Source organism: Chlorocebus sabaeus, chromosome 14, assembly GCF_047675955.1.
Source record: "Chlorocebus sabaeus isolate Y175 chromosome 14, mChlSab1.0.hap1, whole genome shotgun sequence".
NCBI lineage: Eukaryota > Metazoa > Chordata > Mammalia > Primates > Cercopithecidae > Chlorocebus > Chlorocebus sabaeus.
This window is the reverse complement of record NC_132917.1, coordinates 92,548,588-92,571,432: the sequence shown is the minus strand read 5'-3', so window position 1 is coordinate 92,571,432 and position 22,845 is coordinate 92,548,588. Positions and strand designations below refer to the sequence as shown.

The following is a 22,845-nucleotide window of genomic DNA, read 5'->3' as shown; positions in this document are numbered from 1 at the left end:
GATGGGGCTGGAGAGTGCTCTCTCACTCAGATGAATCTCTCAGGGCTTGTCCAGCAAGTGTTTGCCATCTTGAAGAGCTACCTACTATCACAGACCTATAAAAGTATGCCCGTGGACAGACTGAAAACACACACACACACACACACACACACACAACCGCACACTGGGAGAAGTTCTAGGCAATTTCCTCGCAAATAACTGCTTTGAAAATTACTGTTTTAAATGGGCAGAACACGAAGGACTTTGAACAGATCATCCTTTTTACTCAATGTTTTCATAACCTTGAAGTGAAGGTGGAGGGAACAGTATGTTTTAAGGTGCCAGGATTACACTAAGGGGTCAGTGCTCCCGGATATGAACTTTCTTTTTCAGACCGACCTTGGGACCTACAACTTTGTAAGTTGCTCATACAACTCCATCAAATGTTATAGGTAGGTCAGAGGACATTCAGGTTGTTTAATCCTCTATAAATGACTCAGGCAGCAACAATTTACAATGTCTCTGTTTCTGCTATACAGTGCCCTCCTGCTAGAGATGGCAAAAATGTGGGGAGGGCTTCACAGCATTCTAAGACGGATATTTCTGGCTGGAATTCTGAAATCTCACTACAATCCTGACAAGAGACCACGACCTTAATCTTCCATGGCACGACTGGTTAGTCTTGATCTTAAGCCATATAATCAACCCCCAAATGTGCATTAACACATCTAAATAATGTCAAAACTACTCTATATACCACGCAGGGGGCCAGAAATCAATCTTTCCCTCAAAAGGATAAGCTTTCAGGATGCAATAACATTCCCTTCCACCCTTTTCGACATCCTAAAACAGGAATATTCACGGTAACAGCAAAGCGGAAATCAGCTTTTCCTGAACATATACTGAATTCTAGTCACATTCACACACGTTAATTCATTTAATTCCAGCCACAGGGTAGGCAGCCACTGTTAACATTTTACAATTGTGAGAACGCAGTCAGAGATCTGGGACTTGCTCAAGGTGACACACTGCAGCAAGGAGGCAGAATTTGAATCCGAAGCAGTGTCCCTCCCCCTCGCCACAGCTGCGGCGTTACAAACACAGGTCAGTCACGGAGAAATTAATGACCCACAGCCATCCTTGCAGCTCTGCGCCATAACTGGGGAGACAAGCTGGTTCCCGTGACTCTTCAGTCTTTCTGTTTTCATCCAAGTGCATGACTGCGGGAGCAAAGCGACCACGTGAGCATCCCCCCCCTCTTTCCCCAGGCGAGGGACAGTGCCAGGCCAAGGACAAGTCACTGGTGCAACAACGTGCCAGAACTGGATCCGGAGCCCCAGGGCGCAAGATCTCCCGCAGCGTCACCCGGCAGACTGGACGGGTGTGGCCACCGGGCGCGGCAGGCCATGCGTGCGCTGAAAGTGCGGCTGGAGGCGCGGACGGCTTTCCAGAGCCCCGAGAGAGGAGCTAGGAATGACTTTGGTCGCAGCCTCTGTAACCCCGCATGACGGCCTCTAGGGTGACGGCGAGGTCCCCCTCGCTCTCTGGCGGTAATCAGCCGGCGGGGCCAGACGGTGCGGAGACTCCAGGGCGAGGCCGCAGGGAGGGGGCTGTCCCGCCCCACGTGGACCAGCTCCCTGCTGGGGGCGTGGCCGCCGGCGCGGGCCGGGCCAATGAGCGCCACCGTCAGGCTCACCCGGCTGGGCACGCCGGGCCGAGGAGGGCTGCGTCATGCCGGGGGCGGGGCTCCGGGGCCGGCGCGAGGCGCGGCAGGTCACGCGGGTCGCGGCGCCGGCTATAAGTAGGGGCCGGCGGCGTGCTCAGCTAGAGTGATGGCTGCCGGCGTTCGCTGCGTGCTTCTTCTCGGCTGCTGAGGCCCCCCCGCGGCTGCTTCCTGAATAAGTCGTGAGTCCCGCGGAGCTGTCCCCGGTGCCGCCGACCCGGGCCGTGTGCTCGCCGACCGCAGGCGCGACCCGTGGCTCCCGCTGCCGCCTCGATCTCCTCGTCTCCCGCTCCGCCCTCCCTTTTCCCTGGTGAGTAGTGGCGCCGCCTCGTAAAGGCTCTTTCTTCTCCCGGGGGCCGGGCGCGGACGCCGTGGCGCTGGAGGCAGCCGGCGTGGGCGGCGCGACTGGCTTCTCTCGTTGCAGCTGGCCGCCTCCACTCCGCCCGTCCGCCCGCCCGCGGGCCTTTTTGGCGGTCCCTGGGCGGCGCGCGCGGGAACGGCCCTTTTCCGGTTTTCGCGCGGAGGGCGCGCGCGGGCTGGCAGCGCAGGGGCTGGGCTGGGCGCGCGCGGGCCGCGGAGGACCCTGAGCCACGTGCCCGGCCGTCTCGCGCGTGCTACTGGGGATGGGGGTCTGGAGTAGCCCGCAGGGGCCACTGCGGGGCCCCGGGCGCGTGGGCAGAGCGGGGTGCCCCACTGGCCCCTCAGGGGCACGCAGCTATTGTTACTTTCCCCCTCCCCCGCAGGATGAACTTGCGTCCTTTCTCTTCTCCGCCATGGAATTCTGCTCCGTGCTTTTAGCCCTCTTGAGCCAAAGAAACCCCAGACAACAGATGCCCATACGCAGCGTATAGCAGTAACTCCCCAGCTCGGTTTCTGTGCCGTAGTTTACAGTATTTAATTTTATATAATATATATTATTTATTATAGCATTTTTGATACCTCATATTCTGTTTACACATCTTGAAAGCCGCTCAGTAGTTCTCTTACTAAACAACCACTACTCTAGAGAATGGCAACGCTGATTACCAGTACTACAGCTGCTACCGCCGCTTCTGGTCCTTTGGTGGACTACCTATGGATGCTCATCCTGGGCTTCGTTATTGCATTTGTCTTGGCATTCTCCGTGGGAGCCAATGATGTAGCAAATTCTTTTGGTACAGCTGTGGGCTCAGGTGTAGTGACCCTGAAGCAAGCCTGCATCCTAGCTAGCATCTTTGAAACAGTGGGCTCTGTCTTACTGGGGGCCAAAGTGAGCGAAACCATCCGGAAGGGCTTGATTGACGTGAAGATGTACAACTCGACTCAAGGGCTGCTGATGGCCGGCTCAGTCAGTGCTATGTTTGGTAAGTTCTTTTTAGGTTTTGTCCTCTTCGTGGTGGGTGAGCAAATTTGTATCATGGGTGGTTCCATTTTTGTGCTTAACCTTTCAGATTAACCTTTCTGAATGCGCCACTTTCATAATGGAATTTTGCCATTTACTTAATAAAACTTGACTGTTTCAGGTTCTGCTGTGTGGCAACTCGTTGCTTCGTTTTTGAAGCTCCCCATTTCTGGAACTCATTGTATTGTTGGTGCAACCATTGGTTTCTCCCTCGTGGCAAAGGGGCAGGAGGGTGTCAAGTGGTCTGAACTGATAAAAATTGGTACGTTTAATTCCAAATGGCTTCTCATTTTCGTGTTTGTCGTTTGTTACCATGGCATTAGATATGGGAGTATGTGTTCTAACGTGGAGGGACAGACCAAAGAATTTTGAACTCAAACATTTAAAAGTGGTTTCTGGTTTCTGATTTTCATTATTTGATATTTTTTCTTAATGTGTTCTATTCCAGTGATGTCTTGGTTCGTGTCCCCACTGCTTTCTGGAATTATGTCTGGAATTTTATTCTTCCTAGTTCGTGCATTCATCCTCCATAAGGTAACCCTTCTCCCTTGTATGAAGACCTTTCATGGAGCACACCCAATCGATTTCAAACCCAGTGGTATTTTTGCAGATGTGATTGGTGTATAGATATGTGGCCTTAGAAAGTTAAAAAAAGTTATTTGTTCTGTTCATGTCTTGTGTGTTGTGGAGTTCTCTGAAAGCAAGTTTTTAATACTCAAGAGGGCAGTCAGGAAGGAAGAATTGAATACTATGATGTGCCAAGAAATAGGAGAAGCTGGGAGCAAAAAAATACGGAAATTTATTTTGGGTGGCTTTGTGTAGCTGTATACAGATTATTTGTTTAAACCACCATTATATTCAGGCTAATATAATGCGTAAGCTTGGAGTTCAAGACAGTGTTCCCTGTGGCTTTTTTAGTAAGCTGCCAGTTAAATGGGTCTCTGCAGTGCTGATTATCATAACCAGTTTATAAGCTTCTAGATGAGGACTCTGCCTCCCATAGTGACTTGACTCCAATTTCTCAGAATAGGTGAAAAGAACGAGTTAAAGGTAGTTTTTGGCTAAAGAAAAAAAAAATTCAGGCAGCCATTTAATTTCCTGTCCATTTGAAAATCCCTTTTAAGTGACCCAGTAGCATTTCTTTTATCAAGAAGTCATGCTGGCTCCAGAATAAATGTTGACAGGGGATTATGTTGGCATAGGACTGAGTTACAGTGAGGATAAATGCATTTTTCTCAGGAAACAAAGTTGTCCTTTTTCTAAGGTGAATGGCTCTTAACAATCCATTGTAAGTTCTTAAAAATGTTCCTAAACTCTAGAAATCTGAGTGAGATAGCATAAATCCCAGCAGGTAAAAATGTGCAGACCCACTTGTCTGGTCTAGTTCTAAGCTTCTCTAGGGAAAGATTTGTCTCTTCTCTGTAGAAATTCTATGACTAGTGAAGTGATTCACTGATCACTTTTCCACAGCTGGAATCTGGCAGAATAGAGCAGTTTAACACTTTGAAAACTTGAAATATCTTTAGCTTGGTATAATTTGAGAGTAAACAGTTCATTGATATGTTTGAACTCTTAAGTTTGGTACTGTTTTATTCAGCAGACAGATGCGATAAGCATCTGTGTTCCCACTCCCTACAACTGTAGTGTATGATACTAGGATGCTTAAATTAGAGGCTCACCAGTAGTGATGGACCAGATTTTTTTTTTTAGTGTTTTTATTAGAACCCTATATCTTGCTACTTAACAGAGAGTCAGAAGCATTAGTAGGATCTCCTGTTGTGAATTCCTGCTTGGTACAGATTTATTCTGGCCCTGTGTTGATTACTGAGTAGTAGATCATTTTGTTTTTGGAGAGGGTTTGTGTGTTTCGCCTCCACAAAACACTTATTCCCCGGAGGGGGAATGGTGGTCCTCTGAGGTGCAAAGAAGGATTCTCAGGTGCCCAGAACCTCTCATTTGAGGAATGCATACCCCTGCGGTGTTAGTGAGAGCTGAAGTTAGATATGGTAACTGATTTCTTAATTGTATATGTCTTATATGGGTATGGGAATGGGCATGATCAAATGATGAAGAATGATTGGCATAGTGTTTAAAACAGTATTGACTTTGAGGATCTTCCCCCACTCTGTGCACGCGCACACACACACTCTTGCAGGCCAATCCCTCAGTAACAGGAGTTTTTCAGATGAGTATGAATATTTTTGCTTCCTTTTAGGAGTTAAATTTCAAGAAAATATCCTTAGACTGGTAAGCTTTGGGTATCCTAACTGCTAAAATCTGAATATTTGACCATTAAGATACAGTCCAACTCTTAAATGTCTATCTTGAAAATTAAGATTAAAATAACATTTTTTTTTTTAAATTTCAAAAAATTGCTTTTAAACATTTTCTATTCTCTGAATGTTTGTTCCAAGCATGTTGAGAATCTGGTGGGAACAGACAGAATGGAGGTGAGTTAGTTCTGTTTAGGACTGGCATTGCACAGAAGGAATATTGTTCAGTGCTCCTGTTGAGTATTTTTAAATTCTAGTCAAAGAAAACAGAAACAGGGCTTTTGGCATTCTCATTTGTTAGAAATATATCTAGGATATCTTCCCTTTTCTTTAGACAAAACCAGAATATCCAATACGTAAAAGTAAACTATTCTGGTGAAGATGGGGGGTTTTGTGAAGACCTTCTTTCCCATCCCACATGACTAGACGAGGAGGCATTCACATTATTTCCAGGTGAAGTTTTACTTGTGTGTTAGGTGGATCTGTACAATGATGAGAGACTTTCCTTGTTTTACCTTCTTCCTAGACTCTCCAGAACTTTTGTTATTTTTTTTAAACCGTGAACCTGTATTTCGTAATAAACTATTGGTATAGTAGTGTAATTCATACCCTACCCCATCCCCAACAACTTTGCATAGAGAGTACCTCAGATTTGTTTACCTCGGGGAATACTTAATTGGGCTATAATACAGGATAATAAATACACAGGCTGCTACTTCTGGCTAGTCAATTACAATTTGATTTATAGATAACCATATTATGAAATATCTTTCAAAATCTATTGAGAAGTCCCCACATAATGTCTTTAAAACCTTAAAGGGTTTTAATTTTTGGGGGTGAGAGTCTTGGGTTGGGTTTTTTGGAGGCTTTTTTTTTTTTTTTTTTTTTTGAGACAGAGTCTCACTCTGTCGCTCAAGCTGGAATGCAGTGGCACAATCTGGGCTCACTGCAACCTCTGCCTCCCGGGCTCAAGCAATTCTGCCTCAGCCTCCTGAGTAGCCGGGATTACAGGTGCGTGCCACCACACCCAACTAGTATTTTTGTATTTTTAGTAGAGACAGGGTTTCACCATGTTGGTCAAGCTGGTCTCGAACTCCTGACCTCAAGTGCTCTGTCTGCCTTGGCCTCCCAAAGTGCTGGGATTACAGGCTTGAGCCACCGCACCTGGCCCTTTTTTTTTTTAAGAAGCGAAGTCTTGCCCTGTCACCCAGGCTGGAGTACGGTAACTTAATTGTAGCTCACTGCAGCCTTGACCTCCCAGGCTCAAGCAATCCTCCTGCCTCAGCCTCCAGAGTAGCTGGGACTACGGGTGTGTGCCACCACATCTGGCTAACTTTTCATATTTTATAGAGGTAGGGTCTTGCTCTGTTGCTCAGGTTGGTCTTGAACTTCTGGGCTCAAGCCATCCCCCTGTCTCATCCTCCCAAAGTGCTGGGATTACAGACAGACGTGAGCCACCACCACACCTGACCTGCATTTTCTTAAGACTAGTCTTTAGAATAAAAATACACACCTTAGTTTCCTAATTTTGTTGACTGCCCTCAGAGTTTGACCACTGTTGAGTTAGTTATTCAAGGATGCTTAACATTTCTTGATTTCTGTAGGCTATTGTTTTTGTTTTGACTGTTTCACTATCTGTTAATATTCTCTATTAAACTATAGATAAGAGTTAAATTTTAGAGTGGTTTTCAGTGAGCGCCCGTCTCTGCTAATTTGAAATGGTACCTTTACTTTACACTTGGGTCTGCGCTTTCCCTTGTTTCATTGGTCTTAAGCTACTGACTTTCCAGTGTGTTGATTATTGGTAGAAGCTGTAGGGTTTTACTCTCTGTTTTTGCTCCCCAAGATTTACCATTGGAATTGTGATCAAGATAGCATTAAGACTTTTAGGTTAAGGTCTTTATAAAGTTTTTAGCCTTCCCATGTATGTATTCAGATCTTTGCTCCCACTTTTTTTTTTTTTTTTTTTTTTCCTAAGAGGGAGTCTTGCTCTGTTGCCCAGGCTGGAGTGAGGTGGCCCAGTCTCTGCTCACTGCAACCTCCGCCTCCCAGGTTCAAGTGATGCTCCTGCCTCAGCCTCCTGAGTAGCTGGGACTACAGATGCTTGCCACCATGTCCGGCTAATTTTTTGTATTTTTAGTAGAGACAGGGTTTCACCATATTACGTAGGATGGTCTCGATCTCCTGACCTCATGATTCTCCTGCCTTGGCCTCCCAAAGTGCTGGGATTACAGGTGTGAGCCACCACGCCTAGCCTCGTCCATTCTTTTGGTGTTTGACTTGGGTGTTCTCCTATAGAATTAATACATACTAGGTATGGTAGAGTTCTTGTTTTTAGTCACTGGCCTTACTGTTCCTTAAACATTTCAAATTTTTGCCTCAGGGCCTTTGCACTTGCTGATACCTCTGTCTGGAACATTCAGCACCCAAATCATCAGGTGGTTTGCCCCTTCTCTACCCCTAGTTAATGTACACAAGCTGCTAGCTTACTACATTTATGTCATGCTCATTCCTTGACTCTTCCCCACCCGAATGGTGCCCCCCCATCACTCTCCTCTTACCCTTCTTTATTTTTCTTCACAGCTTTTGTCACTATTTTACATTATTCCATACTAGAAGGTGAGTGTCAGTTCTATTAGAACAGGAACTTGGTCTTACTCCCTCCTGTATTTCAGTCAGTGCCCAGAATAGTGCTTGGCACACAGTCTGTTGAGTGAGTGGACGACCTTGTGTGCAATCAGTTATTATCGTTGAACTTTGGTAAAGCATTAATTATGGCATCTTTGTCAGATGTTTAGATGAGATGGTTGCCGTAGGTATAGTCCGCATGTTGTATTTTTAGTCTTTGAAGGTATGAAGTCAGGTAAGCAAGACGCTAACATAGTCTGTTGCTTGACATCTCTTACAGACGTAGAGTATAGCCTCTCCTCAGATGTGTGCTCAAGTTTACGTTAGGGCTTTTGGGTACCTTAGAATGTGGGTATTGTAATCTTTATTCAGGATGTTGTCAGTCACTGGTACAGTTAGCCTTGTTATTAAAAATAGAAAAAAGAAAAAAAAACAGGTAGAAGTTGGAATTAGCCTTTGTAGGAAGAATTCCAGGCGCAAATGCAGGAAAAACCCAGTTGTCCTTGGAAACTGCTCTGGAGGAACAGTTACTGGCACTATAATTCCCAAACCTACCCTGTTAAAAGATTCCGTGAAAATGGGTTAACCTTCATACCTTTTAAGATACTGATCTTAATAATGTTTTACAGGCAGATCCAGTTCCTAATGGTTTGCGAGCTTTGCCAGTTTTCTATGCCTGCACAGTTGGAATAAACCTCTTTTCCATCATGTATACTGGAGCACCGTGTAAGTAACTATCAAAATATTTAAATGTGAATTTAAAGTTGTTTACAAAACTTGCATTAAATGCCCAATTTACCCCTTTTTGCTTTACAGGGCTGAAATCTCCTAGAAGGTGGCTGGCCTGCGCCCATTTCAGAAGGCTGCAGGCTAGTGTACGCTGAGTTAACCTAGATAGTTTTTCAACCAAAGAGACCTGCTCAGATTCTAAATCACTACAGACCTTTCCTCTTTAGTCTTCACAGGATCCACAGATAATATGATCATCTCCTTCCCTTTCTCCTGTCTATGCTAAAAATGCTGGAATTAATACTGACCTCAACTACTGAAGTCGTTAGTTATATCTGATCTTCAGTAATCAGTCGTTTAGGACTGGTTTGCTGGATATTCTCATTTTTCTCTCCCAAATGGAGATACTATTGTTTCTAAGTACTAAACTTCCATGAATCTGCTTGAATGAGAAGAGTTGGGATGTTTGCCACCTGCTCTAAGTGCACTTGGAAGAAGAATTCATGCAGCTAAGAGGAAAAATAATTTGTGAGAATATAAAGGTTGAAATGTTGATGACTTTCATGTTTGGGACTAAGGCAAGGCATGGATTAAATTATGGTGCTACAAGTTTAGCAACAACAAAAGATGGGTAACTTATAACTGGCAAGACAGTACAGTTTTGGTATCTTGGCTCATTTGACCTGATAGTCTGTGACTACATAGGCAGTGATTTTTATTCTTTATACTGTGACCCACTGGATGAAATAGAGGACACACGTGTATGTATGCAGAGAGAAAGATAACTGAAAGAGTGTCGTGAAGCCACTTATGCTTACTATGTGCTATGCACCCATATTTTCAAATTATCTCTCTCTCTTTTTTTTTTAACATTTGTTGTGGCCCACTGAAATGATTTCAGTTTTGACTAATGGGTTGTGACTTGCTTAAACCGCACTGAAGTGGTAAGTTGCTGACCCAAAATAGAGTTAGCTAAATATTTTCATTTTTTATTTATTTTTTTGAGACAGTTTTGCTCTTGTTGCCCAGGCTGGAATGCAATGGCATGATCTTGGCTCACCACAACCTCCAGCTCCCGAGTTCAAGTAATTCTCCTGCCTCAGTCTCCCAAGTAGCTGGGATTATAGGCATGCGCCACCACGCCCAGCTAATTTTGTATTTTTAGTAGAGATGAGGTTTCTCCATGTTGGTCAAGCTGATCTCCAACTCCTGACCTCAGGTGATCCACCTGCCTCAGCCTTCCAAAGTGCTGGAATTACAGGCATGATCACCACACCCGGCCAATATTTTAATTTTTTATCTTATTTTAGATTCAGAGATTATATGTGCATTTTGTTAGATGGAGCTAAGTATTTTTAATCTTTCTTTTATTGGAATGATCAGCAACAAAACAGACATATTTAAGAAAATATTGTTCTTAGGATTTACTGAACTCGTATGTGCAGGTGAAGAGAAGCTTGTATGCCAGATTTCCATTGTAAAATGAGTTATTTGTGATAAGCTAAAAAGTCTCCTATTGAGGCTCTTAGGACTCATTGTTTACATGGTAGAAGCAAAGCTCAGAGTTAAGTGAAATTAGAATCATTTTGAAAACAGAAACTTAGATATTTTTGTTCGGTCCTTTATGGATCATTTATGAGAAAAACCAGTCTCTTCCCCTTTTGACTTGGAATGTAGACCAACTTGTGATAGACAATACTTTCATGTATATTTTAGTTTGTGTGACCACATGATCAAAACTGAAAGCAGAAATTAAAATGAAAAGATATATAGTCACCGTAGAGTTGTAGTTTGGTGCCAGGTGCCGTGGCTCATGCTTGTAATCCCAGCACTTTGGGAGTCCGAGGTGGGTGGATCATGAGGTTAGGAGTTCAAGACCAGCCTGGCCAAGATGGTGAAACCTTGTCTCTACTAAAAACTAGAAAAACTAACCCGGTGTGGTGGCAGGCGCCTGTAATCCCAGCTACTTGGGAGGCTGAGGCATGAGAATCACTTGAACCTGGGAGGTGGAGGTTGCAGTGAGCCAAGATCGTGCCACTGCGCTCCAGCCTGGGCAGCAGTGCGTCTCATAAAAAGAAAAAAAACAACAACAAAAACCAATTTTGAAGGGACCTCAATTTGTTTCTGATTGTTTGTTTATTTATTTTTTGACGGAGTCTTGCCCTGTCACCCAGGCTGGAGTGCATTGGTGCAATCTTGGCTCACTGCAGCCTCCACCTCCCGGGTTCGAGCAGTTCTTCTGCTTCAGCCTCTTGAGTAGAGTAGCTGGGATTACACATGTGCATCACCACGCCCCAGCTAATTTTTGTATTTTTAGTAGAGACTTGGTTTCACCATGTTGGCCAGGCTGGTCTCGAACTCTTGACCTCAGGTGATCCACCCAGCTCAGCCTCCCAAAGTGCTGGGATTACAGGCGTGAGCCGCCGCGTGTGGCCTTGTATCTATTTTTAAAGATTAATCATTTGGGGGTTTAATAGAATTTCCAGTTTATAAGTACAATCACTGACTTCATGGTTCAGTCTTCAGTTATTTGACTTTTTGATGGGTTTATAGGTACATAACCTCATTGTAAGTTGAGGAACATCTGTGATTTCATACATAGCAAGCAGAATAAAGCAAAACAAGCAGAAGTAACTAAGCTATTTCTAGATATCAACTGCAGATCATTATAATATCTTTTATATATATTTTTTTTACCTTTTTTTTTTTTCCAGGGATGGGGTCTTGCTGTGTTGCCCAGGCTGGCCTTGTATTCCTGGGCTTAGGGGGTTCTCCTACTTCAGTCTCCTGAGTAGCTAGAGATCATTATAACATCTGTTAGACTTAAGTAGGATTATATAATGCTTTACTTCTTTTTTGTTTTTGTGATGGAGTTTCACTCTTGTCACCCAGGCTGGATGGAGTGCAGTGGCGCGATCTTGGCTCACTGCAACTTCCACCTCCCGAGTTTAAGTGATTCTCCTGCCTCAGCCTCCCGAGTAATTGGGATTACGGGTGCCCACCACCACATCTGGCTAATTTTTGTATTTTCAGTAGACACGGGGTTTCACCAGGCTGGTCTTGAACTCCTGACCTCAGGTGCTCTGCCCGTCTCAGCCTCCCAAAGTGCTGGGATTACAGGTGTGAGACACTGTGCCTGGCCGGTGCTTTACTTCTGTCTGTAGTACAGACTAATGGTTTGGAGCGTACTGGCATGCATATGACAATCAGATAATGACTAATATTACTCATCCTTAAACCATGTGACGAGTGTTGCTAGGCAAGTCTTTTTTTAAGATAAGACTTGTTAGTGAAATTACCCCTAAACTTTTCGTGTGTGTGAAAGACAAAACTTTTTTTTTTTGGAGACAAAGTCTCACTTTGTCACCCAGGCTGGGGTACAGTGGCGCAATCTCAGCTCACTGCAGCCTCCATCTTGCACCCCCAGGGTCAAGTGATTCACCTCAGCCTCCCCAGTAGCTGGGACTACAGGCACCCACCACCATGCCCGGCTAATTTTTTTGTGTATTTTCAGTAGAGACGGGGTTTTGACATGTTGGCCAGGCTGGTCTCGAACGCCTGACCTCAAGTGATCTGCCTGCCTGGCCTCCCAAAGTGCTGGAATTACAGGCATGAGCCACCTTGCCTGGCCGAAAGACAAAACTTTTAAAACTATTCCTTCAATTATTAACTTTTGATAGATAATATCCTTGTTTTCTGTATCTTTGATATTGCTTTCAAGGAGATAATCTCATTAAAGCATTTTACTAAAAGTAAAGGCCAGTACAATGAATATAATCACCTTTTTACAGAATTCTGTCAGCATGACAAATGTGACTACTGAGACATTGTTTTAACGTGAAGTTTGGAGGTGGTAATGGAATATATGGCGGTTATGATCATGAGCTAGGGAGTGGAACACCGTCTTTTTCATAGCTAGTCATAGGTCTTTAGCATGTAGTGATCCTTATTATCTTCCAAGGTGAAGAAAGGAAAAAGGCTATATGTTGAGAAGCATAGGACACTTGAGTCCCGCAGGTGTTCAGGTGGGCCGGGCTGGTGCGGGTTTTCAGATGATCATTGAGTTTTTCTCCCAAATTTGTATAGGCACTAGCCCAGTAATCCTGTGCACTTAAATCTGGCAGCAGTTGTCAAGGGTGATGGGCTGGCATGGGGAACGCCTCAGTCCCCAGAGGAGGGTTTGCACAGTATTGCAGGGGGCTGTTGCCCTGGGGTTTTCAAGATGCACCATTTTATCTCCTAGTGCTGGGCTTTGACAAACTTCCTCTGTGGGGTACCATCCTCATCTCGGTGGGATGTGCGGTTTTCTGTGCCCTTATCGTCTGGTTCTTTGTGTGTCCCAGGATGAAGAGAAAAATTGAACGTAAGTAATAACTTATAACAGAAAAATTTATCTGATAATGTTGTGTTTCTTTTTTATTTGGCCACCTGTAAAAATCTATCAGGAGACACTGGCAAAATAAGAGATTTTAAAGAGAAATTTGAGGATATGGGTTTGTTGTCCAAACTGTGTTCTTAAGTGGACCTACATGACCTAAGACCCTAGTGATAGAGAGTATTCATCCTATGCTGTAGAGACAATCTGGGCATTGAACTTTTTTTTTTTTAATGTTCATTGATCAGTTGCCAATGACATGATAGGTAAATTGAGAAATCATAGCCTACATTTACTGAGAAGTATGAGGATACCTTAATGAAAAATAAGGGGTAGGTACAAGATATTTTCTTAGAGGTAAATACCCCAACTACTTCTGTGTATAACTTCAGATTGAGACAAGCAAAGCTAAGTCTAATGTGTACATGTTGTATATGGGCTAGAATACACGTAGACATTGTGTTGCAGTGTACAATACAAATACATATACAAACACATTGTGTGTCTGCTAGAATTGTAGCACAGATTCTAGAAGTAAACATTTTCAGGTGTCGTATGAGGGAATCGTTTAGGCCATTACAACACACTTCTGTAATACTGAGTAAATTTTGGTTAGTATCAGGCTTTTTTTTTTTTTCCCCTTAAAAGAATCATTTTCTGCCCTTTTCATCTATGTGAAGGCTGGGTTAGCAATTTCAAGTTATCCTTCTGCCCTTTTCATCTATGTGAGGGCTGGGTTAGCAATTTCAAGTTATCCTTCTGCCCTTTTCATCTATGTGAGGGCTGGGTTAGCAATTTCAAGTTTATCCTTTGGAAGGTGAGGGATGCACAGACTGCAGTGGCGTTAGGAAGAATGCTGCGTCACCGCAGCTGAACCAAGGGGCCTCCGAGAGGTTCTGTGCTAGTCTGGCTGTGCCGAGCGCACGGTGGAAACCAGGCTTTCAGGACTCTCTGACCTCATTTTCCCTCTCTGGGAGGAGATGAGATAAGTCTTGCTTTATGTTAGAAAGTCTGTAGTTGGAGGTGCCTGAATGGATAGGTCAGCATACTGAGCACTGGCATGAGAGCGAGGCAGAAGATACTCTGGTCTCCCTGTGGGATTTAGAGCCATGATGCACATCTTTTTGTTTTATAGAGATGGAAATTAAAGTGGTCGTCTTTAGTTCCCTGCATTGAGCTGTGCCACTTTGCTCGAATTGTTGGACTGAAATTTGAGAGAATCCTCTTTTCAAAGGAACAGAATTCGATACAGTTCAGACTTTTAGTTTCAGATTATCAGCCCCATGGTTGAGCTACTTTCCACTACAGAATGAGTCGGCAGGGAGCTAAGAAGGGTTCTTACAGCTGTAAAGGGTTGTAAAAATAAAAAAACAAGAATGTGCTACAGAAGCCCATAAAACCTAAAATATTTACAGGAAAACTTTGGGACCCCTGACGTAGGGTGTCCTGCATTGCTGGTGGTTCCCAGGTGACAGTTGCTGGCAAATGATCAAGCAGGCAGGAAAAATGTTCCTGAATGGTAACTGAAGTTCACATACATTCTTGTTTTGAGATGAGTTTTTTGGGGGTGGAGGAAAAAGTAGTAGGGTCACAACCAAACCAAAAAAACCCTTTTTTTTTTTTTCTAGGAGAAATAAAGTGTAGTCCTTCTGAAAGCCCCTTAATGGAAAAAAAGAATAGCTTGAAAGAAGACCATGAAGAAACAAAGTTGTCTGCCAGTGATATTGAAAACAGGAATCCTGTTTCTGAGATAGGGCCTGCCACTCTGCCCCTCCAGGCTGTGGTGGAGGAGAGAACAGTCTCATTCAAACTTGGAGATTTGGAGGAAGCTCCAGAGCGAGAGAGGCTTCCCAGCGTGGACTTGAAAGAGGAAACCAGCATAGATAGCACCGTGAATGGTGAGTTGGAATTCCTGCTTTCACTTTGTTACCTGCGGTGGTGAGGAGGTTATTGTTTTGGATCTGATGCTTTTTGTATTGAATGTCACCTTGGTGGTCTTGACTAGGTGCAGTGCAGTTGCCTAATGGGAACCTTGTCCAGTTCAGTCAAGCTGTCAGCAACCAAATAAACTCCAGTGGCCACTACCAGTATCACACCGTGCATAAGGATTCTGGCTTGTACAAAGAGCTGCTCCATAAATTACATCTGGCCAAGGTGGGAGATTGCATGGGAGACTCTGGTGACAAACCCTTAAGGCGCAATAATAGCTATACTTCCTATACCATGGCAATATGTGGCATGCCTCTGGATTCATTCCGTGCCAAAGAAGGTGAACAGAAGGGCGAAGAAATAGAGAAGCTGACGTGGCCTAATGCAGACTCCAGGAAGCGAATTCGAATGGACAGTTACACTAGTTACTGCAATGCTGTGTCTGACCTTCACTCGGCATCTGAGATAGACATGAGTGTCAAGGCAGAGATGGGTCTAGGTGACAGAAAAGGAAGTCATGGCTCTCTAGAAGAATGGTATGACCAGGATAAGCCTGAAGTCTCTCTCCTCTTCCAGTTCCTGCAGATCCTTACAGCCTGCTTTGGGTCATTCGCCCATGGTGGCAATGACGTAAGGTCAGTTGACATTGATCTTAGTGTTGCTAACCCTATTTTTAAACTGTTTATCCTTGTCATAGCCTGTGCTTGTGGTAGTGGTACTCCTAGCATTTACGGGACCCCAAATAACCCAAATAGGATGAGGTAATAGCAGTTCTTGACATAATGAGACAGTACAGTTTTATTCTTCAGAGGAATTACAAACAGTGTTTATTTTTGTAGTTGATAAATATAAACAGATATTCTTCACAGAGAAGGCTTTTGTCTTCAAGATGAGATTCAGTTCTTTGATAATGAATTGTGGCATGTAAGATAAGATGTAAGATGAATATAGAATGATTTTGTAGTTTGGTTTGTAAACTGTTTATTGGAACCCAAGAGTTGCTTTAAGCTGCCTATAGGAGGAAAGAGGCCACCATTTGCGTGGCATTCCCTCCATCAGAGCTGTGTTCATATTTCTGTTGTATACGTTGGGGTTCCATTTATGTCCTTAGAAAGAAAGGCCCTTTTGCCAGATGAGCTTGAAAGCTGTACTTTAGACAACCTGGTAGGTCATTCAGCAGATTGGGTCTTGCCAAGATCTAGTTCTGCCTGAAAAGTCACTTCTGCCCTCTTTGTCTCTTCCAGCAATGCCATTGGGCCTCTGGTTGCTTTATATTTGGTTTATGACACGGGAGATGTTTCTTCAAAAGTGGCAACACCAATATGGCTTCTACTCTATGGTGGTGTTGGTATCTGTATTGGTCTGTGGGTTTGGGGAAGAAGAGTTATCCAGACCATGGGGAAGGATCTGACACCGATCACACCCTCTAGGTAAGTAGGTGGAGCAGGTTCTACAAATGTCAGTACTCATTTTTTTCAGAGATGTAATACTGTCGAGTGCTAACACAAATCTCTTGTTGAACGTAACCAAGTTCCTGATGTTCTTATTGTCGGTGTGTTCTTTTTAGATTTTACTTGTCTGGCCCTTAAACATTTTGGTCAGACATTTTACCCATTCAGCTCTGGGGGTCTCTGAAGAAAATGACTTTTCTGAGAAAGCTGTGCGTGCTAAGAGGGGATAGTTACGTACACTTGCCTTTTATTTGTCTTTACTTGGGAGCTAAGACTCAATGTTTACCAAACTCTTCAAAATAAACGTGCAAATTTTATTTAATAGTGGGATTTCAGAAAAACGTAAAACTTGAAACCTTCGAATAAGGAAACTGGGCATCCGTGGCCTGATTTAAATGAAGTAGATAGTCTTAGGGGTTATAGCACGTAAAGATGTCAGTGGAGGTTTTGTGACTGAGTAGAACAAAACAGGACTGTGTTAACTTTAGGCGTAGCGTTAGCTTCTCAAAAGAGTCAAACTCACTTCCTGACAAGAATCCTTTTGTGTCTATAGTGGCTTCAGTATTGAACTGGCATCTGCCCTCACTGTGGTGATTGCATCAAATATTGGCCTTCCCATCAGTACAACACATTGTAAAGTAAGTGTAATTCCAATGTGTGTCTTTCAAATGGTTCTTCTAATATGTAGGGTTTTTAATTTTACTTCTCTGATACTTTGATCTAGAAGGTTTTGTGCAATTGGAGTCTTGAAGAGTTCATAAATCTAGGACAAGCATACAATTTCTTGTGTCTATTCTTGTTTAAGCAATTAAATAGATATTCTCCCCAAATAATAGAAACATTCTTTTATATAGAGCTTACTGTCATTTCTGGTTACTAACCTCTTCCTTTGTTACTTAATCCTCCCTCCTTGTAGTCTGTTTATAATATATATATATTTTTAAAATCTCAGTCATTTCTACTTGGCACCATTATGTTTTATTTATTTACTTATGAGTTGGAGTCTTTCTCTGTGGCCCAGGCTGGAGTGCAGTGGCACAATCTTGGCTCACTGCAACCTCCGCCTCCTGGGCTCAAGTGATTCTTGGGCCTCAGCCTCCCAAGTAGGTGGGATTACAGGCACCTGCCACCATGCCTGGCTAATTTTTGTATTTTTAGTAGACCCATGATTTCACTATGTTGGCCAGGCCAGTCATGAACTCCTTCCTGACCTCAGGTGATCTACCTGGCTTGACCTCCCAAAGTTCTGGGATTAGATGCGCGAGCTACTGCTCCCGGCTGACACCATTATGTTCTTTGTCTTTGGGGAAGCCATTCAGAGCAGGGTAGGTATATGCTTAAAAACTGGTGGGTGCTTTAATTCTGGCCAGGTGGGTTTCTGCTGCCATTTGTGGTGGCTGAAGGCCTGGTTTTAACAAGTCTATGAGGCTTGCCAAAATGTTGGCAAGGCAGTTTATTTACAGAAGGCATATATTCAGAGCCTCTCGGGATTGAAATACTGAGAAACAAAACAAATCTTAAGGTTGTCTGATGATAATCTAATAATTATAGGAAAAGAAAGAAACTGCTTTCCTTAAGAGCATTTAAGCTGGTCCATCATGGATCCTGCTGAGTCATCTGTTTGCTGCCAGGTTGTGTCTCACAGCAATTGTTTATTAGATTTAGTATCAGCCACTCTGTAAATAATCTTAGGAAGACTTACAGCGCAATTTGTTGTTAAAAGCAGTGTATAGGCCGGGCGCGGTGGCTCACGCCTGTAATCCCAGCACTTTGGGAGGCCGAGGCGGGTGGATCACGAGGTCAGGAGTTTGAGACCAGCCTGGCCAACATAGTGAAACCCCGTCTCTACTAAAAATACAAAAAATTAGCTGGGCGTGGTGGCGGGTGCCTGTAATCCCAGCTACCTGGGAGGCTGAGGCAGGAGAATTACATGAAGCCGGGAGGCAGAGGTTGCAGTGAGCCGAGATTGTGCCACTGCACTCCAGCCTGGCCAACAGTATGAGACTCTGTCTCAAAATAAAATAAAATAAAATAAATATATAAACAGTATATATTCATTAAATTTTGTAGCTTAGAAGGGGAAAAGAAATAGTTCTTGTGTCCTTTTACTACCGTTAGTATAGATTATGATTGGATTTTCAAATTGCCTTCATTTTCCCATCTTCTTAACCTATTATAAACCAGCTTTCTTGGACTTGGTCTTGTCCAGGGGTCTGGGGCTCCTTGTCCAAACAGTCTCAGGTGTCTGTTTGCCAAAATACCATTGCCAGTTTAATTACCTGTTTCCTTGGTCTGTTTCTCTTTTAGGTGGGCTCTGTTGTGTCTGTTGGCTGGCTCCGGTCCAAGAAGGCTGTTGACTGGCGTCTCTTTCGTAACATTTTTATGGCCTGGTTTGTCACAGTCCCCATTTCTGGAGTTATCAGTGCTGCCATCATGGCAGTCTTCAGATATGTCATCCTCAGAATGTGAAGCTGTTTGAGATTAAAATTTGTGTCAATGTTTGGGACCACCTTAGGTATTCCTGCTCCCCGAAGAATGATTACGGTGTTATTGAAGACTGACAAGAGTCTTTTTATTTGGGAGCCAGAGGAGGGAAGTGTTACTTGTGCTATAATTGCTTTTGTGCTAAATATGAATTGTCTCAAAATTAGCTCTGTAAAATAGCCAGGGTTCCACTGGCTCCTGCTGAGGTCCCCTTTCCTTCTGGGCTGTGAATTCCTGTACATATTTCTCTACTTTTTGTATCAGGCTTCAATTCCATTATGTTTTAATGTTGTCTCTGAAGATGACTTGTGATTTTTTTTTTTTTAAACAACCATGCAGAGGTATTTGACAGAGTATGCTCTGCTTCGTTGGTTTCACCAGCTTCTGCCCTAACATGCACAGGGATTTCACAACAAAAAATATAACTAAAACTTCCCTTGTAGTCTCTTATATAAGTAGAGTCATGGTACTCTGCCCTCCTGTCAGTAGTGGCAGGATCTATTGGCATATGTGGGAGCTTCTTAGAGGGATGAGGTTCTTTGAACACAGTGAAAATTTAAATTAGTAACTTTTTTGCAAGCAGTTCATTGACTGATACTGCTAAGAAGAAGTAAGAAGGAAAAGCCTTTTGGCAATCTTGGTTATTTCTTTAAGATTTCTGGCAGTGTGGGATGGATGAATGAAGTGGAATGTGAACTTTGGTCAAGTTAAATGGGACAGCCTTCCATGTTCATCTGTCTACCTCTTAACTGAATAAAAAAGCCTACAGTTTTTAGAAAATTTGTTCTCATGGTGTTCATTCATACTTGTATCATCTAGGCTTCTGATTAGTTCACCTTATATCATTTTTTTTTTTTTTGAGACAGATTCTCGCTGTGTCGCCCAGGCTGGAGTGCAGTGGTGTGATCTTGGCTCACTGCAAGCTCTGCTTCCCGGGTTCACGCTATTCTCCTGCCTCAGCCTCCCTAGTAGCTGGGACTACAGGTGCCCACCACCACGCCTGGCTAATTTGTATTTTTAGTAGAGATGGGGTTTCACCGGGTTAGCCAGGATGGTCTCGATCTCCTGACCTTGTGATCCGCCCGCCTTGGCCTCCCAAAGTGCTGGGATTACAGGCGTGAGCCACGGCGCCTAGCCTATCATTCTTAGGAGATATGAATATCTTAACAAGTGAGGGCTACTGTCCAACTTAAAGCTCCCCACTCCTCCCTGTTACGTTTCTTGTGTCCCCAGAATATGCATGACATTATTCCATAGGGACTGTTGTAGCAACCTGGCATTTTCCCTCTTAGTAACACAGCCTATACACTTTCATGTTAGCACACGTGGTATTGTTTTTTTTGTTTTGTTTTTTTCCAATTTTTTCTTTTGATACTTTGTGTTTTTGAGATGGAGTCTCGCTGTGTCGCCAGGCTGGACACTGCAGTGGTGTGGTCTCGGCTCACTGCAACCTCAGCCTTCTGGTTTCAAGCAATTCTGCTGCCTCAGCCTCCTGAGTAGCTGGGACTACAGGCGCTCTTCACCACGTCTGGCTAATTTTTAGTAGAGACAAGCTTTCGGCATGTTGGCCGAGCTGGTCTCAAACTTTTGACCTCAAGTGATCCGCCTGACTTTGCCTCCCAAAGTGCTAGGATTATAGCCGTGAGCCACTGCATCTAGCCTACTCATGGTTTTTAACAGCCAAAGATTTACTGTTGAATGGACAACTTTATTTTACTATTTTATGTAGATTGTTTTTAGCTTTGGTATTAGGGTAAACCCTTGAACAGTGTGGAGGTCGGGCACCAACCCCCGTGCAGTCAAAAAGCCATGTACAACTTTTGATTCTAAAAACTTGACTACTAATAGCCTACGGTTGACCAGAAGCCTTAGCAATAACATAAACAGTTGTGAACACATATTTTACATGTTATATGTATTATATACTGTATTATAGTGTAAGCTAGAGAAAAGGAAATATTAAACCATAAGGAAGACACATTTACTATTTATTAAGTGGAAATGCATATAAAGGTCTTCATCCTTATCATCTTGAGTAGACTGAAGAGGAGAGGAGGAGTTGGTCTTGCTGTCTCAGGGATAGCAGAGATGAAAGTAAGTCTGCATATAAGCAGATTCTGCAGTTCAGACTAGTTGTTCAAGGGACATCAGTACAAGGAAAGCAAAAATGAGTAGGGGGCAATGTGTAGCTAAGTTCGTTTAAAAGTTCTCAGTATTGGATTCTTCAGTCCTGACCCATGATCTTTTTACCTTTGATCAGAAGTTGATGAAAAGTACATTTCTTGGCAAACTAGATTGATAGTTCCTGTCCTGAGGGTGTGGGACAATACTTTTGAATTCTGAGTTTATTCAGAGCATTTCGCTAGAAACCAACACTGAGAATCTGTGAGGTTAGGCCACTGGCTGGGTACACACCATTGCATCCTGTTGTCAGTTTAATGATCTTGCAGAAGACTTCTCCATGAATGTTTGCCATTTAGTGTCAGGCCTTACACTTAAGTTTTTACATACATTTAATCCTCATGGCCTTTTGTGGTAGATCTTATCTTGATTTTGTACGTGATGAAACTGGCAGGGAGAACATCTGTATTTGCCCAGTATTGTAAGTTAGCAGAGGATTGACGTTAGCTGTAGCCTTTGGGGCCGGCTGAAACTAGCTTTATGACTTTTTATTTGAGGGAAGGGAGGGTAGGGAGCTGTTGTAAAGGGCAACTGAGCATTAGGCCTTGAACTGAAGGTCTAGGGGGAGACCCTCAAGAGCTCTGGCACTGCCTTCCCTTGGTGCTGGATGACCTCACGTAAGCCCAGATCCTTTCAGAGCCCAGTGATTACATGGAGAAGAGGACCCTCCCTGGCATTTTCACTTGGCTCAGGACAGAACACCTGAGAAAATCCTTAGACCAAGCTTGTCCAGCTGAAGACAGTTTTTTCAGTGTGGGCCAGGGAAGTAAAAATATTGGACGCCCCTGACTACACCAAGGATGTGTTTCTGTAGACAGAGCAGGTAGACCTGGGGGAGAGGAGCCCCTAGAGCTAGGAAGGGACCAGATGAGAGAGGTTGTATTTCTACTTCAGTAGTCTGCCGTGGGGCAGGGACACATGGTGGTGAGAACCCTGGCTCTTTTTTTTTTTTTTTTTTGGCATAGACATAGCCTTTTTTTTTTTTTTTTTTCTTTTTTTGAGACCAAGTTTCACTCTTGTCGCCCAACTGGAGTGCAATGGCGCGTTGTCGGCTCACTGCAATCTCTGCCTCCCAGGGTTCAAGCGATTCTCTTGCCTCAACCTCCTGAGTAGCTGGGATTACAGGCTTGCGCCACCACGCCCGACTAATTTTTGTATTTTAGTAGAGACGAGATTTCACCGCTTTGGCCAGGCTGGTCTCAGACTCCTGACCTCAGGTGATCCACCTGCCTTGGCCTCCCAAAGTGCTGGGATTACAGGCGTGAGCCACGGCACCCAACTGACATTGTCTTTTCTTAACCAAAAGTTTTGTTATTTTAAATCAAGGTTGTATGTGGAAATTGAAGAGCCAGCTTGTCCAGCAAGGCTTGGAACAAAAACAGGTCTGCCAGCATTTCCCTTTAATGAGGCAATCACTTTCTATTCTTTTGGTATTTGCCTCTGTATATCTAAATGATATACTTGTGTTACTATTTCCCTCTCGCATTTTTTGGCTGAGTGTGGGTGACACTTCTGGGACTACTGGGCCTTTGTCTTGGGTAGGAGTTCACTAGGGGTGACTTTTGCTGTCCTCAGTCCCCATTTGTGACTCTCCCTTATCCCATTTATGGTAATAACATTTGGAGACATTTTCGGTTGTCACAGTCGGGGGATGGTACTGACCAGAGAGGCTGCTGTAAGCATCCTGCAGTACACAGGGCAACTCCACAACA

General features: G+C 43.8%; 1 protein-coding gene across 1 annotated transcript; it reads left to right on the top strand.

The window, feature by feature from the left end:
* Nucleotides 1–1,903: 1,903 nt before the first annotated feature.
* On the top strand, nucleotides 1,904–19,732 carry SLC20A1 (solute carrier family 20 member 1). Its single transcript, XM_008008401.3, has 11 exons — nucleotides 1,904–2,012; nucleotides 2,446–3,045; nucleotides 3,205–3,345; nucleotides 3,532–3,617; nucleotides 8,614–8,710; nucleotides 12,957–13,076; nucleotides 14,717–14,986; nucleotides 15,094–15,652; nucleotides 16,262–16,447; nucleotides 17,022–17,106; nucleotides 18,776–19,732. Exons 2-11 carry the CDS (start codon nucleotides 2,712–2,714, stop codon nucleotides 18,935–18,937), a joined length of 2,040 nt encoding a protein of 679 aa, XP_008006592.3. The 5' UTR covers nucleotides 1,904–2,012; nucleotides 2,446–2,711; the 3' UTR covers nucleotides 18,938–19,732.
* The last annotated feature ends 3,113 nt before the right edge of the window (nucleotides 19,733–22,845 follow it).